Here is an 18,266-nt window from a genome sequence, read left to right as displayed (position 1 = left end):
GGCAGCTAACAGAGGCAAGGCACCCATTTGACCCTAGAGCAGTGAGAGGTGCTGTAGGTACAATATTACACAGCACTAAAGTAATGACATAATTCAGAAGACCAGTTCATTTATAATAAAATGTGTGTTAGTTGCTCAGTCATGTCTGACTCTTTGCAACCCCATTGACTGTAGGCTCCTCTGTCCATGGAATTCACCAGGCAAAAATATTGGAGTAAGTAGCCATTCCCTTCTCTAGGGGATCTTCCCAACCCAGGGATCAAACCTGGATGTCCTGTATTACAGGCAGATCTTTTACCATCTTAGGCACCAGGGAAGTGTTTATCAGTTACAATAAACACAATCCCAGTGGTATCACTGATACAATTAAAAGTTCCCAGGATTACAGTTACAAGTCTCCCACCCATTCCCCTAAAACCCTTATTCATCTGTCAAAAATCAGTATAATGTTATTTTTTAGTGGAAGTAATTTACACGAAAGATTAAAATAAATTCAGAATGAAATGAACGGCACTCAGTGAAAACTAACGTTCTCCTTCATCCATCCTACTTTGCCTTGCCACTGTGAACAATTTCTATTTTTATTTACAAAGATCACCTCTATGATTCTCAGTAATATACATCAATTTTGTTTCTTAAAGTACTAGCTTTAGACAGTATCTGCTGACTCCTCACTATAAAATAGGAAAAATTAATGCATCTATTCCTCCATTCCTTTCCTTTGTATTTTTGTAATATTATCATTTTTATATTATAATATTTATACATCCACATTTTGTTATATAAATACTTTTCATTATAGAACCAAGTAGAGTGATTGAAGTCATACAGAAAGGAGCAGAATCCTGATCCTGTATCATTTAAATTTACTTAAAAAGAATCTTTTTAAGTACTCCAGTCTAATAGAAGTTCTCACTTTTTCAGCTAGCTTCCTGCACTTCTGTGTCAGCCTTATCTGATATCATTATTCATGTTACCCTCATTCTTTGATTCTTTTTTTCACTGTGCTATAACTGCATCAAGAAATTTTAACATGATGAGCATGTGAATGGCAAATCAGTTTTTGCACTTCTGAGAATAACTTCATTCAGCCTTCACTTCAGTGAAGTCATAAGTAATTGGCCTCCTTACTATGAGACATTATTTGACATGTCTTGTATATATTAGTTTGTGTGTATTTCACATATATAGAATATATAGAATATACCTATACCTACTAATATGGTAGCTCAGACAGTAGAGAATCCGCCTGCCATGCAGGAGGCCTGGGTTCAATCCCTGGGTTCAATCCCTGGGTTGGGAAGATCCCCTGGAGAAGGAAATGGCAACCCACTCCAGTATTCTTGCCTGGGAAATCCCATGGACGGAGGAGCCTGGAGGGCTACAGTCTGGGGTTGCAAGAAGTCTGACATGACTAAGTGACTAAGCGCACGTGGCACACAGTGTAGTGTGAAGCTGTGGTAAAGATAATATACAAATACTCAGTATCCTTAAAATCTCTAAGGATATGGTCTGCCTGCGGAATCTATAGACATGAATATTTTCTCTGATGTTTGATGAAAACTGAATGCATTCATCATCTCCATTGTGTTGAGTTTTTTCTGATGCTCTTCAGAACACAGCAGACACTGTAGCCTTTAATTCTGCCAGTGGAGCTGAGCCTGACCATGAGAATCCGTAGATGCTACGAAGGAAAAGGTGTGGGAGAGGCATATGGACAGATTTAATAGAGGAAATAAGAGAAGCTGAAGGAAGGAGGACTAAGACCGTGAAGAAGGGTTATAACAGGCAACGAACTGTTGGTTCAGTTGTGAACTGCCCAGCTCTGCCTCAGAGTCCACAGTTTTCACTTTTATTGTATAAGTCAAGTCACCGAAGAAAAACATAGAAAGCCATACTAACTTTCTAGTCATAGAGCACTATTTTTCTTTTGTTTATATGAATCAAGTACAGGTAGCATTTTGCTGCTCCAGTTGGAAGGTGCCATGTCTGTTCTCTCTTCTCCAAGTCAGGAGTCTCAACAGATAGGACATAGATGTGGAGGGAATAGTGTGAAGCCAACTGCAGTCTCTTCTCTACCATACTTATGGACTTTTCTAAGGTGCACCCTCTTTCCCCAGTAGTAAGACCTCAGAGAATAAAAAGCAGTACCTCTCTCTAAGTTGCATTGGTAAAATATTTAGACCCATTCTGGAGGAGAGGCGTTGATCAAAGTCTAAATAAATTAAATATTACTTGATTGTTTTATTGTTAGAATTCTTTTAGTCTCCTGCATATATGATAGAAACAAAACTGAGTTTTCTATCCTTTGCTGAGTGCCGAAGAATTGATGCTTTTGAGCTGTGGTGTTGGAGAAGACTCTTGAGAGTCCCTTGGACTGCAAGGAGATCCAACTAGTCCGTCCTAAAGGAGATCAGTCCTGGGTGTTCTTTGGAAGGAATGATGCCAAAGCTGAAACTCCAGTACTTTGGCCATCTCATGCGAAGAGTTGACTCATTGGAAAAGACTGATGCTGGGAGGGTTGGGGGCAGGAGGAGAAGGGGACGACAGAGGATGAGATAGCTAGATGGCATCACCCACTCGATGGATGCAAGTTTGAGTGAATTCCGGGAGTTGGTGATGGACAGGGAGGCCTGGCGTGCTGCAATTCATGGGGTCACAGAGAGTCGGACATGACTGAGCAACTGAACTGAACTGAACTGAACGTGGTTAACAGCTTTTAATGCAGAGTCTGTGATTTCAGAATTTTGCAAGAGCCTGAGAGTATAGAACTGCACACTCCAATCAAATTTAACTCTGATTTTTAAAAATGTTAATTATACCTACTTACAATAGATAAGCTACATGACCTTTCTGATTTTAGTTATGCTAGTAGACAGCCTCTAGGCCAGATTTCATGAGAGGTTTTTTATTAACCTTTATTGCTAATGGAGCTCTACTCTTTTTCATTGCCTTGACCCAATGATCTGGAGCTTTTAACTTTGTATTTAATTTTCTGAAAAGTGAAAGACCTGTGTATGTAGCTTCGAGATCTAGTCTGGTTTTGCTCATTAAATTATAAGCAGGTGAGCAAAAATCTTCATAAAGAATATTTTATAAGATCCTTCTGTTGTAAAGAAGGAAAATTCCAAATTCTTTTTCTTCAGTATTAACTATTATAATGCTCTTGGCTGCTTACCTCATGTGGGGAAAACCAGAAGAGGCACTGGCTTGGTCTGCATGGCTGCACTTCATATGTCTCTTTTTATAGCTCCTCATTGACCTTAGAGAGAACTTGTGTCTCAGAGAGAATGGCCACAAAGATACAGTGAAGAGAGGCAGAGGACAAATGAAAGGTCTTTATTCCAAAGCTCGGGCTTGGTCACTGATGTTTCAGAAACAAAGGAAAACTGAGCATTAATCATAGAGTCAGGGTTGGCAGATACATATCTGGAAAAACTGGAGACTATCAAGAAAGGATAGGAATGAAGAAAGGGACAAGAACAATAGAAAAGGACAGAGGTGCTATAATTAAATGCAACTTTATCAATCTCATATATTAAGGAATAATCTAGCAGTTTGGGGGTGGGGTGTCTATTCCTATGCACCCTCCTAATTCCAGTTTAACTTTTCATCTGTGTGTTGACTGACATGACTAAAACATAAGCTGGGTTGGATTAAGGCTACCAATTTACGTGTCTTGAGAATATTTATACTTTCTTAACACCTTGCACAGGGATAGATTGACATCCCTTTTTCCTCTCCCATATCTTTTTTGCCTTTTCTGTGATCGCCTCCTATACGGATACAACATGTATATAATCCATCACCTTCTTCCTGTTTCAGTCTGTTCAACAAGGTGAATGTTTCTTTTCTGTGGCAGTGACCACATTGTGTAGTCTCTTCAGAAACTGGTAGATTTGAGCCAAAGTTCATTTATGCATATGAGATAAAAAGAAACATTAAGAAGAACAGTAGAATGCGGATAATGCTTATTAAGCTGGTATAATAAAGCGTTCACTTAAGTCACTTCCAAGCCAGCCCAGCAGTATAAGACTTTGCTTTTCTCCATATTCTGTAACATACGGTAGACTGTATGCATTTGGGAATAAGGGAGTATCTTCATCTTTGTACATCCAGTGCCTACTGTAGTTCTTGTCACTTATGTGCACAGAAAATTTTTGTTGAATGATTTAAATAATCAAACGTGAACTTGCCTGAAATGTTGGAGGGATTGAATGATAGAAGGACACAGAAGAAAGTCTGCCCTGTCTCTTTGATCCCTTTTATTGACTCTGCTCTTAGACCAACCATGGTCTTTTCAGTATTATTTTGGGACTTTTGCTTTTCACTTGGAAGGGGAAAAATCACAAGCGGAAAAGAGAAAAGAAAGTTAAGAATAAGGATCTCTGATCCTAAGGATTTGAACTAAAAGTCCACAGGGTTGGCTGACTTTATTAACCTCTCCTATTGCTGCTGATAGGTAGGTGAAAAAAAAAAGGATTGATAAACCTGAATGAAATGGTACCACCCTCCAATCACTTACTTCTTTTAAGACCAGTTACCCAGATTTCATTACATATTACTAACCCAAAATCCTCCTCAAGCTTGCTTTGTGTTAGATTAAATCTGCTTTTCTTTCATGACTGTTCTTATCTGAGTATTTCTGGGAAAGCGATAGAGATCAAATCACAAGATTTGATTTGCCTATTGTTGATCATTCTGAATGAATAAAAAAATATGTTGAGAGTTTTAAATTATATTCTAACCTCTTTTGTTTTCATTTATCTGTATTGTTTTACTCAGATTTGTTTGGGATTGAGAACTTTAAAAGTACATATTAAATTTTCTTTTACATTAAAGTAAATTGGTTAAGTGTATACTATTATGGAAGACCATGCACGGCTCTAAGAGATATAAAAGTAAATGCCATTTAGTCCTTGTTTTCAAGTAGTATATCAACTGATAAATGACAGAAGTATTCTATACTCAGGTATGATATCATATCAAATGATACTACATAGAACCATCACAGGGCAGTTAATTAAAGAGAAAGCTGTTCCTTTCCAAATAAAATCTCTCATCTTTCCCTTATGAAAGACACATTTAACTGTCAAACACAGAAAAGCCTAATAAAGTCAAAAAAACATCTAGTTTATAAACCCACATACCATTCATCAAGCATTTGTGAGTTACTGAAACTAATATAATGTATTAATACAGTACTTTTGCTAACCTTATTGCATTTAATACAATTAAATGTGAACTATATATAGAAAGGTAGGAAAATATTTACAACATGAATTTAATGTGCAGTATTTGAGTGGTCCTACAAACCAGTTTATTTTTATTGGCAAGGAATATGGACAGTTCACAGAAGAGAAATTCTGAATGGCCAGCAAGTGATATTCAAGCTCATTCTCAGGAAAATGCAGATAAATGAAAATTTGGTTCCTCATTTTACCTATGCTATTGGCAAAAAATTGAATTTTAACAAGTGTACTAAGAAGCAGGCACATCTAAACTGTTGATAGTTTAAATTTCTAGCATTTCTAGGGTCAGTGTGATAGGGAATCTACTGCAATCCAGATAATCTAAAAACTTTTTTTTAACCTTTGACCAACAGTTCCACTTTGATATGCCTATCCAACAAAAACTCTGTGCACACATAACCAATCCTCTAAGTATAGTCACTGAAGTATTGTTTGTAAGAACAAAAAAGAGTGAAATTAATGTAAATTTATATTAATAAGCAAATGTGAGAGTTGGACTATAAAGAAAGCTGAGCACCAAAGAATTGATGCTTTTGAACTGTGGTGTTGGAGACGACTCTTGAGAGTCCCTTGGACTGCAAGGAGATCCCGTTAGTCCATCTTAAAGGAAATCAGTCCTGAATATTCATTGGAAGGACTGATGCTGAAGCTGAAACTCCAATATTTGGGCCACCTGATGCGAAAAACTGACTCATTTGAAAAGACCGTGATGCTGGGAAAGATTGAAGGTGGGAGGAGAAGGGGACGACAGAGGATAAGATGGTTGGATGTCATCACCGACTGTATGGACATGAGTTTGAGTAAACTTTGGAGTTGGTGATGGACAGGGAGGCCTGGTGTGCTTCAGTTCATGGGGTCTCAAAGAGTCGGACACGACGGAGTGACTGAACTGAACTGAACTCTAGTCTTTTCCTTCACAGAGTTACCACTCCAGGTTGGAATTTTGCTTATAAAAGGTTATTCTGTTTTCTTTTGAAATTTTTGTAAGAAGCAGCTTAATTGTAGAAGAGTTCATAGTTATCTTGGTGTTTCACTTGAAAATATCTTTGAAAATAAAACCTTGCAGGGAACATGGAAGTTTCTTTCTTAACTGCTAAAATGATCACTTTATGCTAATTTCCTGTTTTCTTTTATGTGAGATAGTTTTGCTCTTATTTAAGATAATTTTTAGATTGAAATGGTTCCCGTATACTTTTTAACCTTTCAAGTATAACTGAAAGTCTGCATATCCAGAGAAATAAATGTAGATATAGGACTTTAATATAAGAACTTAAAAATCTTCCTTAATTCTTTGTTGATGACTTTAAACTTAATAAAGCTTTCTTCCTAATTTGTTTCTATTTTTACCTTTAAGTATCTCTGTGTAAAAGTAATAAGGGGGCATGATGTGAGGGTAATAGTAAATTGGGAATATTTTTACTTTTTGGTTACATCTGCTCCTCTTGTACGGTGATCTGATGTCTCTGAAAGGTTACCAAGTGTCTACTATTTGGAGTATTAGGCTAAACGCTTTGTACACATTTTCTCCTCACAGCAACCTTTGGAAATAAATATAATCATCATCCCTGCTTGACAAACTAAGGCTTAGAAAGGTTAGAATCTTTATAACTAAGGAGCTGCAGAACTGGCAATTGAATTTCAGTTTATCTCACTCAAAGTCTCATGCCCTTAAGCTCCATGTCATACCATCTCCCACAGCATTCTAGGAGGAAAACTTTCTCAATGAAGGCTTCAAAAACACTTGCTTTATTTCTTCATTTTCTTATTCCTTTATCTTAGAAATGGTTATGCAGAGTACAAAAAGCAGTTTTTAAGTGTTTATCTAGCTTTGCATAAATCTGCCTCTGTCCAAGTGGACATCATTTGTACCTCTGTCATTGTCCTTTGTAATGCCCTTAAAAGAAAGGATTTTTTGTGGGTTAGGTTCTTTACTATTTGCTTACATTAGAGTTTTGATTCATTATATTCTGAACAATTTCAGTGCCATACTATCTAAAGTGATGTGTATTTTAATATATATTCTGATTATCTAAAATAACAAAGTTTTGTAATTGTAAAATATAGCCACTTAACTAAAAAAGCTTATCTTAGGGTCTTATAAATTTCTGGAGTGCTTTTTTTATTTTCTTGGGATATAAATCTGTAACTTCTGCAGTTTGAGGCTAAAGAAAATTTCCAGCAAATACGAAATGAAAAAGAATAAATACATATGTATCTATCATACAGTTTTGATGGTGTTTTACATTGACTTTCTATTCCCTTGTTGATTGGATTTTATTTGATAATAATTGGTTTTCTTCTTTGTCTTCAAAGGGCAGCCATTCTACAAAAGTGGAAGCTGTGGTCAGAACTCTGATGAGAATCCAGCTTAGAGATCCAGGGGCTAAGGCGCTTGTTTTCTCAACGGTACAGTCAACATCCTCAGTGTTAACTCGGACTGGCTTTCTGTTTCTAGTCAGTTTATATCTGAGAACTAATTGTTAATGTTTGCCATGATGTAATTGAGATTTAGAATTACTGATCGACTTTTCCTTGTTAAATTTTTTTACTTATATCCATTGGATAGAATTATTTTTAGAGAAATTTGATGATGCTTCACAATGCAATTCCCATAGCTGTATTTTATGTTTTTAATATTAATTTTACTTAGGGATTTCTTATATTACTACTTTAAAATTGAAATCTATAAACTTGAAAGTCATTTCACAAATGTACTTGGTTAAGGAAAAGAACATTAACCTATTGAAAAAAGGTATTGAGTAGAACTTCTAGTTTTCATTTTTGAAAGATAAATAGCCACATCTACTTATATATTCTATAATTTATTTTCTATTATGTTTATTTTAATTCATTTGTTAAAGATGCTCATTTTTTTACCCTATCTTCAACCAGCATTTGATTTAAAATATCTTTCAGGATAGAAAATAATATTAATGGTATTACACTTGAAGTTTATGTTTTTGTTTACTTAATTCTGAGGTATAAAGCTTATTTTGGTTTAGTCCCTTTTCAAATCCCTTTTACATGAAAGCTATGCGTAAATATTTGGTTTTCTGTTTTCTGTGTTCTTAGTGGCAAGATGTATTAGACATTATTTCAAAAGCTCTCACTGACAACAACATGGAATTTGCACAGATCAGTCGTGTTAAGACATTTCAGGTATGTCAAGAAGACTTTACTCATGTTTTTTGGAGTGAATTCAGTTACAAACTGAAACTGCTCTTAACTAGCTTACTTGCATTTATTGTCTTGTGTCATATAAACCACAAAAACAGTTTGAGTTCTTGATTGTCTATAAGATTAACATTTAAAGGCAAAGTAAACAAACTACATTTACTTTCCATCTATTCAGTTATACCCATAGCAAACCATACTTGAAGATCTTGTGACTTGAGGTCCGTTTCTTTAACATAGGAAAAGATGGCCTATAGTATACCTTTTGAATGGACAGAGGCCTCATGCCCCTTAAATTAAGTTCTAAAAACACTGCATTAGGCAGAACTGCATATGGTCAAATTGTGCTTACCTCACACTCGGCACAATGACAGATACAAACCTAAGAGAAAAACACCAAAAAAAGACCAAGTGAAAATTTAGCAGATTCATGTCTCTTATACTCACTCTAGCACTTTCTCGCATTCCTTCTTTCTTCTAAGCTCATATAGTTTCATTTGCATACATCACATGCACGTATCTTGTGATTCTTTTATGTATTATTATATGTATTATAAAGAACATGAGAGGTTGTGTGACACTTTTTTTTTTCTTAAAGTCAAGCCACATGATTTTGTTTTCTAAAATTTGTCATCTTACATTTAATTTTCTTAATTATTGCCTTTCACAATGACCTGGATATCTTTGGGCATTTTAGCATGAGCTGTAGTATCCTGCTTTTATTTTTGACTATCCAGCTAAAATTCAATGTACCTTTCTTTTTTTAGGAGAACCTGTCAGCATTTAAGTATGATCCCCAAATCAATATTTTGCTGCTGCCCCTGCACACAGGTTCTAATGGATTAACTATCATTGAAGCAACTCATGTTCTCTTGGTGGAGCCCATATTGAACCCTGCCCATGAGCTTCAGGCCATCGGAAGGGTGCACCGGATTGGACAAACAAAGTAAGGACTAAAGTTAGCCTCAGTCACATTTGCTCTTGTTTCTAAGATACAAGTCAGCATTTAAACTCTTCATTTATGTTCATCTTAACCTATTCATTTTTAGTGACTTACTTATATATTAAATTTTCAATTCTTATTATATGACCAGAAGATATTTTGAGATTTCCAGTGACTCTCCTCCAAACACCAAATCCCCACATTCTCCCAGATTTTTCTCTTTCCTTGTTCAGAAGCTACCCTGGTCACTTCATCAAGATAGTTTCTTAAAATACCTAAGACAACTATTAAGCTGAAGGCATCTGTCATAACTTTGAGAAGAACTGATTTTTGATTTGCTGAAGTAGCCAGTATTTAAAATAAGCCATATCTCATGCATAACTGAAAACAAATAGCTCTTATAAACGCTTCCCGTTAGGAAAGTACAAATGAGATAGTTAAGTAAACCTAATAGTAAATATTATGTAGTATGTACTACTTTTATTCAAATATCAGAATGGATAATTATCCTTTATACAGCCTCTCAGATGCACTACCTCCTGGATGTTAGATTCTTTCAATTTGTTCTAATGCATTCATACTCAGTTCAAATCAGTCCTTTAACCATGTCCAACTCTTTGCAGCCACATGGACTGTAGCATGCCAGGCTTCCCTGTCCATCACCAACTCCTAGAGCTTGCTCAGACTCATGTCCATCAAGTTGGTAATGCCATCCAACCATCTCATCCTGTCGTCCCCTTCTCCTCCTGCTTTCAGTCTTTCCCAGCATCAGCGTCTTTTCCAATGAGTCAGTTCTTCACATCAGGTGGCCAAAGTATTGGAGCTTCAGCATCAGTCCTTCCAGTGAATATTCAGGACTGATTTCCCTTGCAATTGGTTGGATCTCCTTGCAGTCCAAGGGACTCTCAAGTGTCTTCTCTAGCACCATAGTTTAAAAGTATCAGTTCTTCAGCACTCAGCTTTCTTTATGGTCCAACTCTCACGTACATACCTGACTACTAGAAAAACCATAGCTTTGACTGGATGGACCTTTGTTGGCAAAGTAATGTCTCTGATTTTTAATATGCTCTCTAGGTTTGTCATAGTTTTTCTTCCAAGGAGCAGGCGTCTTTTAATTTCATGGCTACAGTCACCATGTGCAGTGATTTTGGAACCCAAAAATAAAACCTGTCACTGTTTTCATTGTTTCCTCATCTATTTGAAGTAATGGGACTGGATGCCATGATCTTCATATTTTGAATGTTGAATTTTAAGCCAGCTTTTTCACTCTCTTCTTTCACTTTCATCAAGAGGCTCTTTAGTTCCTCTTTACTTTCTGCCATAAGGGTGGTGGCACCCATACTAAGCACTTGTTAAATAAATATTGATTGAACCCTTGCTAAATGTCAGGTATTATTCTAGACACTGGAGGGCTCAGCAGTAAAGGATCTGCCTGAAATACAGGAGATGTGGGTTCAATCCCTGGGTCCAGAAGATCCCCTGGAGGAGGAAATGGCAACCCACTCCAGTATTCTTGCCTGGGAGATCCAATAGACAGAAGAGCCTGGCGGACTAGAGTCTATGGAGTCACAAGAGTCCCCATGACTCAGTGACTAAACAATGATGACAAATATGCTCTACCCTGAAGATTCAAATTGAATAAGATATAATCTTGTTTCCCCAATGAGATCACTATGTAATACAGGAAACAGATGATTTGACATATTATAGCAGAATGTGCAAAAATAGGAATACTGTGGTAACAAAGAAGAGCGTGCACTCTTGTACCCTAGAGAGTCAGGAGAGGCTTCATTAGACTGAGTCTTGAAGGACTGATTACTCCGGAGTTGGCCTAGAGAAGGGTGCTCACACAGCAGAGAGTTGCTTGTGCAGAAACACAGAGGAGAAAATCCACATGATGTTTCTCAGGACCATCAGGAGTTTGAAGTTGCCGGGGTATAAAGTATGTGCAGAGGAGTGGCAGGAGGTAAGGGCTTGTATGCCACACTCAGAAACATAGCCTGCTCTGTAAGCAGTGGCCGAGAGAGCAAACAATGGCTTTAATTTTAAGCAGGAAAGAGACATTCATCAAGCAAAATATGACAAAGTAATATAATTGTAATAAAGGCAAGATAGTTCTAAAGTACTACCAAGTATCATTTAAAATGTAGTTATGTCTTACTGGGTTTTTTCTTTGTTTGATTCGGGTTTATGTGGGGTGGTTTTGTTTGGTTTGGGGCCGTACCACACTGCATGTGGTTATCTTAGTACCCTGACCAGGGAGCAACCCCATCCCCCCTGAAACGGAAGTGCAGACTCTTAACCACTGAACCACCAGAGAGGTCCCTGTTTGTTTTCGCCTTGTCTTATATTTTTAAGCACTGACTTCTTATCTTACTGTTTTCTAAAGCATACAGTGGGCTTATCTCAGATGTAAGACCACAAGTCTATAAAGGCCACTCAACACTGCTTAACAATCCTACTTTGCTTCCCTAGTATATAGATTTTTCTGCTTTCTGAAGAGTGGATCTGCAGTCTCTCTGTTCCTCCTCCTTGTTGAGGGAGAAAAGGGAAAACAGCTACAGTCAGAGTAGAAGTAACTCATCTTTCCATCACCAACTTGAGCTGTCTACCTCCAGCAGTATCCACATAGTTCATTCAGTAAATTTTTATTGAGCTCCTGCTGTGTGCCAAGCACTGTTCTAAGTACTTGAGATGCCCTCACCTAGCTTAAATACTAGTTGTAGGGGATTGGTAGAGACAGATGGTAAACAATAAACATAATGAGTAAATACATATACTGTGTTAGAGGCAGGGTAAGGAGGACTTAGCCACCCTGCAGGTGGCTGGGCAGGAAGGGAATCCAGCCTCCGTCCCCCTCACCGTATGCTTCGTCCCTGCTGGCCTTCTTTCTGCCCTTCAGACTTTGGAAGCTTGTGCTCGGGCGTGGCATTGATTTACTGCTGCTTCTGTCAGGTTGCTCTTCCCTGTCCTCCTCTGCTTGTAGCCACCTATTCTCAGCAGTCATGTTTCAGGTCATATGTCAGCCTCCTCATGACCTTGTCTATAGCTGAAAATGTCTTTATGGTGTGTTTTTATTATGTCTTCCCTCAGTAGATACTGTAGATATCGGTTCATTGAGATTAGCTTGTTGTATTCACTGTTGACCAAACCCCCTCACCCCAGCACCTGGCTTAGTACCTGCCACAGCAGATACTGACTGATAAATATAGCATGTAATATATGAAGTTTCTTCATTCTAAACTGTTCTGCAGGTGTTTTTAAACTTATCGTTGTTATGTGCCTTCTAGACCCACTATTGTACACAGATTCTTAATAAAAGCGACAATAGAAGAAAGAATGCAAGCAATGCTGAAAACTGCTGAAAGGAGGTAGGTAACAGTTCGCTTCAAGTGGATGGCAGCAGTGTTCCTGTTCATCTAAGGTTGTGTAAGCATGTAGAACTTCTTCACCTAGATGATCACTTAGTCAACCAAAAGATGTAAGTGCATATACTTTTTATAGAGCAAGATATGACATTTTACCTATCCAAAATTTCCCAGCTAATACTCCAAGCATTCTATATTTGGCTTAATTTATTAATAGGGATTATAAGTTTGAGCAAACTCCGGGAGATAATGAAGGACCGGGAAGCCTGGAGTGCTGCAGTCCATTGGGTCCCAAAGAGTTGGACACGAGTTAGAGACGGAAGAACAACAGCAAATACATAAAAAAATATTTAAGTGATTCTGCTGTTAAAGAAACTTTATTTCAGAGCTATTATACTTTCAATCACACATATATATTTTGCCAGTGGTGGGCTTTGGGAGAACTAGCCTACATTTCCTTGCCATGCTGGATTACTTTTTAAATGAAATCTATCTTTATGCCCAACCTAAAAGCCTTGGTCTGAAATCTGTAACATGAAACTTAGAGACACTTGTTGGTTACATGCAAGTTAAAAGGTATGGACTTAAAACTAGGCTGGTAATTGTATTATTACTCTTACAGGCAGAGCAGAAGCAGGGAGACTAAAACAGCCTTAATTTTAAAAACTTAAGTTTGAAATCATAAAACTTCCTAACATTTACTTCCTAATATATTTTATTTCAATATTTGTTTTCTTTCCATATATGTTTTCTTGAAACATAAACTAATGCCTAACTGAATTCTGGTGAGACAGATGTGATTGCAAGATAAACTCAGAAGAGATGATAGCCTTGGAAGGGATGGTTTCTGCAGAGGTATTAGTGCTTTGCACAGTAAAGCGGCCATTGGAAACCAGAAATTCTCTTTCATTGGTGGTCTGTGGAAAAGAGAGAGGCTGCCACAAAAGCTTTTTGCCTCAAACATGAAGGCTTTTTCTTGGTGGTATTTCCAAATATAACAGAATTCAGTGATTATATTTAAGCTGCCTCAATAAAAATAGCAGCTTGAATTTTTCTTGAAATTAACTTTGGATAGTAAGAAGGTAAGTTGTAAGGTGAAAGCCTTAGCAGTAGTTGGCAAGGGGTTTTGTTTATTAAGTGTACAGAGGAAAACATTTTATGGCAAAGTTTGAAAATGCTATATAGCAATCTTTCCTAATTTTAACAAGTTGTAATAATGATCCAATCATCTTCTTGGAGTTTCTTATAACTCAATTACAAAAAATTAGGGACATACTCTTATATTAAGAATATAATATTAATATATTTTTATGTCTTACATTATTATGAGACCAGAGCAGTATATAAAGACAAACATAATAATTTATTTCTGGGGGTTTCTTTCTGATTCTGCTCACTTGGAAAATCCTGCAGTCACACGAACCCTTCCGCAAAGCATTCCGAGGCCTCTGTCTTGACCGTGGCTGACCTGGCAGACCTGTTTACCAAAGACACTGAAGACCTTGAATGAAGTACACTTGGTTCAGTCCAGACTTTAGTGTATTTTAAATTTTTCATAGTTTATAGAATAAAGTTATAAGTAAAACAATCCAGTAGATGTCAGTAAACACTGTTCTTAGTTGAATGAATTTATCGCTTTTTTGGTTGTACAGTCCAGTAGTTTTTGAGTCCTTTTCAATATACTGTTTCCATAATAGCTATCAAGATCTTTAATTTTACACTCCTAATAAAATGTTCGGGCTCCCCAGGTGACACAGTGATGAAGAATCCACCTGCCAATGCAGGAAACATGGGTTTGATCCCTGGGTGAGGGAGATCCCCTGGAGGAGGAAATGGCAACCCACTCCAGTATTCTTGCCTGGAGAATCCCAGGGACAGAGGAGCCTGGCTGGCTATAGCCCACGGTGGTCGCGAAAGAGTTAGACACCACTGAGCGACTGCACACACGCGCACACACACAAAAATACTTATTTTTATTCCAAAGAATATCTCTATCTGAGGGAGTTAAGAGAGGTATTGTGTACTTTTCTTTTGATAAGATCAGTCTTAAAAAGAAGTTAGAATAAGAGAGGAACTCAGCTATTCTAGTTTTATATGTCTCAGTATACTCAACCAAGATAGATCTCATTTTTGGAAGAGCCTTTAGTATCTTTAGCACAGGATTCACCAATATCTTATTAGTAATATTTTTAAAAGATGATGAATTATATTAGCTCCCAGTTCTTTGAGTAGTTATAGACTGTAACTCCATAAATAGTAACTTCAGAGTAATGTAGCTCCAACAGTAAGTTAATATTAGACAGTTACTTCTTTTCTCTGTATCTTGCTACTAAAAATTGAAACACTGAACACTTTAAGTATTTCTGTTATATGTTAAATATTATCAGTGTAGGCAGTTAACATAGCTTTATTAAGTGTATTAATGTTTAATTAAAATTGTTTTCTCTACTTTTAATTTGTGTTCTAAATGTTTACGTTTTAAGATTGATCTGTAAATATTGCAGTGTCTGTAATTTCAGTTCTTATGATTATAGCAATATGGCAGGGTTTTTTTATCATTATTACATACTAATGTCTTAGATTCTTTTTCTTTCCTATGTTCTTGTGTAACTAGACTTTTTAACCACTAATATCTAAATTTATGATAGGATTTGTTATTTCATTCCACTAGTACTTCCCTCAAGGATTAGCATTTGATCTTTGTAACAAGAGAATGTCATATTCACAGAAGCAAATAATTGCAAGTGATAATAACCCAGTGTTTCTTCTTCTGTGAAGAATTAATGGACTTTGAAATTGTTAAATAAGGAGTAGCTTGTTGTATCCTAGCCATTTGATGTAATACAAATGTTCTTGATTTATTTTCTTTGAGCCTTCAGAGTTTCAGATGACCCTCAGGACTCATTAACTCCTACTAGTTGTCCAGAAAACTAACAGGAATATACCCTGGATCACATTTGTCCAAGAGGCTTTGGTGCTTAGTTAAGGTGCATTTTCTTATTCTGGTTTATAGAGTGACATAATCCAACTGAAGAAAACACACACACATTTTTGGTGCTTATTCTTCAGTTGAAGGAAGATATGCATTGATTCTTTTATATGAAATTAGACAAAACTATTATTTTTGTAGCTCTTTACATGTTATAAAGAGCTTTCCTATACATTTTTGTGTTTAATTTGCCCACCAGTCCTGTGAAGTTGATGAAATTTATAACATTCCTGTTTTAAAAGTAGAGAACTGAGATTCAGAAATACTAAGAAATATGCCTATGACACATAGCAAGTAAACAGTGGAGCCCAGGACCCTTGGCTCCAAATCTCATGTTTTTTCTCTAAATCATAACTTGCTGCAATTCAGAAGGCCCTTGGTTCTAATTTAATGATGAACATGTTTCAGTATTTCTTTCTGTTTCTGAGTATTCTTTTTTGCGCTACAGTTTTAGGGAAAGTAATTTGATAATGCTTCAATTTTGTATAAAGAGAAATATAAAAATATAAATAGATAAATATACCTATCTGTATTAGAGAAAAACTGCTCTTATTTATTTCTGTAAAATGTCATCAATTAAATAAATATTTTAGTGTAAATTGAAATTTGGGCATTTATTAAATTTCTGATCCATAGAACATACTACATGGTTTTCATTTTTTGTTTGTTTTGGTCTTTCAAAAAAAGGTGTCAAAATTGTTTAAACCACAGAACCCTATATTTTATAGACATTTATTCTTTCTTCAAAATAGTTGTGACAGTTTAGTTGCTCAGTCGTGTCCAACTCTTTGCGACCCCATGGACTGCAGCACGCCAGGCCTCCCTGTCCATCACCAGTTCCCAGAGTTTACTCAAACTCATGTCCGTTGAGTCGGTGGTGCCATCCAACCATCTCATCCTCTGTCATCCCCTTCTCCTCCCGCCTTCAGTCTTACATGAGTCAGTTCTTCGCATCAAGTAGCTGAAGTATTGGAGTTTCAGCTTCAGCACCAGTCCTTCCAATGAATTCAGGATTGATTTCCTTTAGGATGGACTAGTTGGATCTCCTTGCTGTCCAAGGGACTCTCAAGAGTCTTCTCCAACACCACAGTTCAAAAGCATCAGTTCTTCAGCACTCAGCTTTCTTTATAGTCCAACTCTCACATCCATATGTGACTACTGAAAATACCATAGCTTTGACTAGATGGACCTTTTTTGGCAAAGTAATGTCTCTGCTTTTTAATAAGCTGTCTAGATTGGTTGTAGCTTTTCTTCCAAGGAGTAGGCATCTTTTAATTTCACGGCTGCAGTCCCCATCTACAGAGATTTTAGAGCCCAAGAGAATAAAGTCTCTCACTGTTTCCACTGTTTCCCCATCTATTTGCCATGAAGTGATGGTTCTGGATGCCATGATCTTAGTTTTCTGAATGTTGAGTTTTAAGCAAACTTTTTCACTCTCCTCTTTCACTTTCCTCAAGAGACTCTTTGGTTCTTCACTTTCTGCCATAAGGGTGGTGTCATCTGCATATCTGAGGTTATTGATATTTCTGCCTGCAATCTTGATTCCAGCTTGTGCTTCATCCAGTCCAGCATTTCTCATAGTTATGACAGTTCTCCCAAATAATTGTTCAAAATAAATTCCAATCCAGTCTCCACATCTTGGCTGCAAAGTCCTCCTTCTATCTTTTTATATTTTCTGAAATATCACTGTACTTTTAAAAATAGTTGTTCTTAAATGAGTACTTTATTAATGAACCACAGAGGGAAAATAGTAAGGTAATTCAAGTCCTTAGTGAGCTGAAATGTGTTTGGAACTAGGACTGTATGTCTCTCTCTCTCTTTTTTTTTTTTAGTTATTTTTGGTTGTGCTGGATCTTTGTTGCTACATGGGCTTTTTCTCTAGTTGCAGTGAGCTGGGGGCTACTCTTTGGTCGCGGTGCACAGGCTTATTGCAGTGGCTTCTCTTGTTGTGGAGCATGGGCTCTAGGGCATACCAGCGTCAGCAGCTGCGGCACATAGGCTCACCCTGGGCTCTGGAGCACAGGCTCAATAGTTGTGGTTCACAGGCTTAGTTGCTTCACAGCATGTGGGATCTTCCCAGGTCAGGGATCAAACCTGAGTCTCCTGCATTGGCAGGCGGATTCTTCACCCAATGATCCGCCAGGAAAGCCCTGCATCTCTCTTAAATGAATCCAAGTAACCTTACTAGGACTGAAAAGACTTATTTATATGTAATGAAGTCCTATAATGTGAAATACACCTAATTCCTTAGTCTCTTGCTTCAAACTCAGGTAGCTTTGCCATACTTATTGCAATTTCAGCTTTTCTCTTTGTGATCTCAGCAGAATGGCCTGTGTTTTAGAGATAGCTTGTTAGGGATTGGCCCCTTTTATACTGTATTAATAAACTTAAAACTCTCTACATGATAATTCAACATACAACCACAAATTCTTTACAAATAGTTATCAAACTTGACAGTATTTGTCAAAATATTTAGGATTTGAATTTAACAATGCAAGATGAATCATCAACCCAAGTTACCCTGTTAAGTAGACAAAGAA

General features: G+C 36.9%; 1 protein-coding gene across 6 annotated transcripts in view; it reads left to right on the top strand.

Moving 5' to 3' along the window:
* The window catches only part of SHPRH (SNF2 histone linker PHD RING helicase), a 120,603-nt gene that overhangs the window by 66,824 nt on the left and 35,513 nt on the right, over positions 1-18,266 (top strand). For 5 of the 6 annotated variants that reach the window (XM_018053310.1, XM_005684887.3, XM_013966588.2 and 2 more), the window contains 5 exons: positions 7,566-7,658; positions 8,325-8,411; positions 9,194-9,372; positions 12,660-12,740; positions 14,151-14,577. In XM_018053310.1, the coding sequence (XP_017908799.1) occupies positions 7,566-7,658; positions 8,325-8,411; positions 9,194-9,372; positions 12,660-12,740; positions 14,151-14,247 (537 nt within the window). In that variant the 3' untranslated portion in view covers positions 14,248-14,577. Of the gene's footprint in view, positions 1-7,565; positions 7,659-8,324; positions 8,412-9,193; positions 9,373-12,659; positions 12,741-14,150; positions 14,578-18,266 lie in introns of those variants that run through there. The other variant, XM_018053309.1, reaches the window with a different exon arrangement.

The sequence above is a fragment of the Capra hircus genome, chromosome 9 (assembly GCF_001704415.2).
Source record: "Capra hircus breed San Clemente chromosome 9, ASM170441v1, whole genome shotgun sequence".
Classification (NCBI taxonomy): Eukaryota; Metazoa; Chordata; class Mammalia; order Artiodactyla; family Bovidae; genus Capra; species Capra hircus.
Note: the sequence above shows the minus strand (reverse complement) of the source record. Positions and strands in the feature narration are given on the sequence as shown.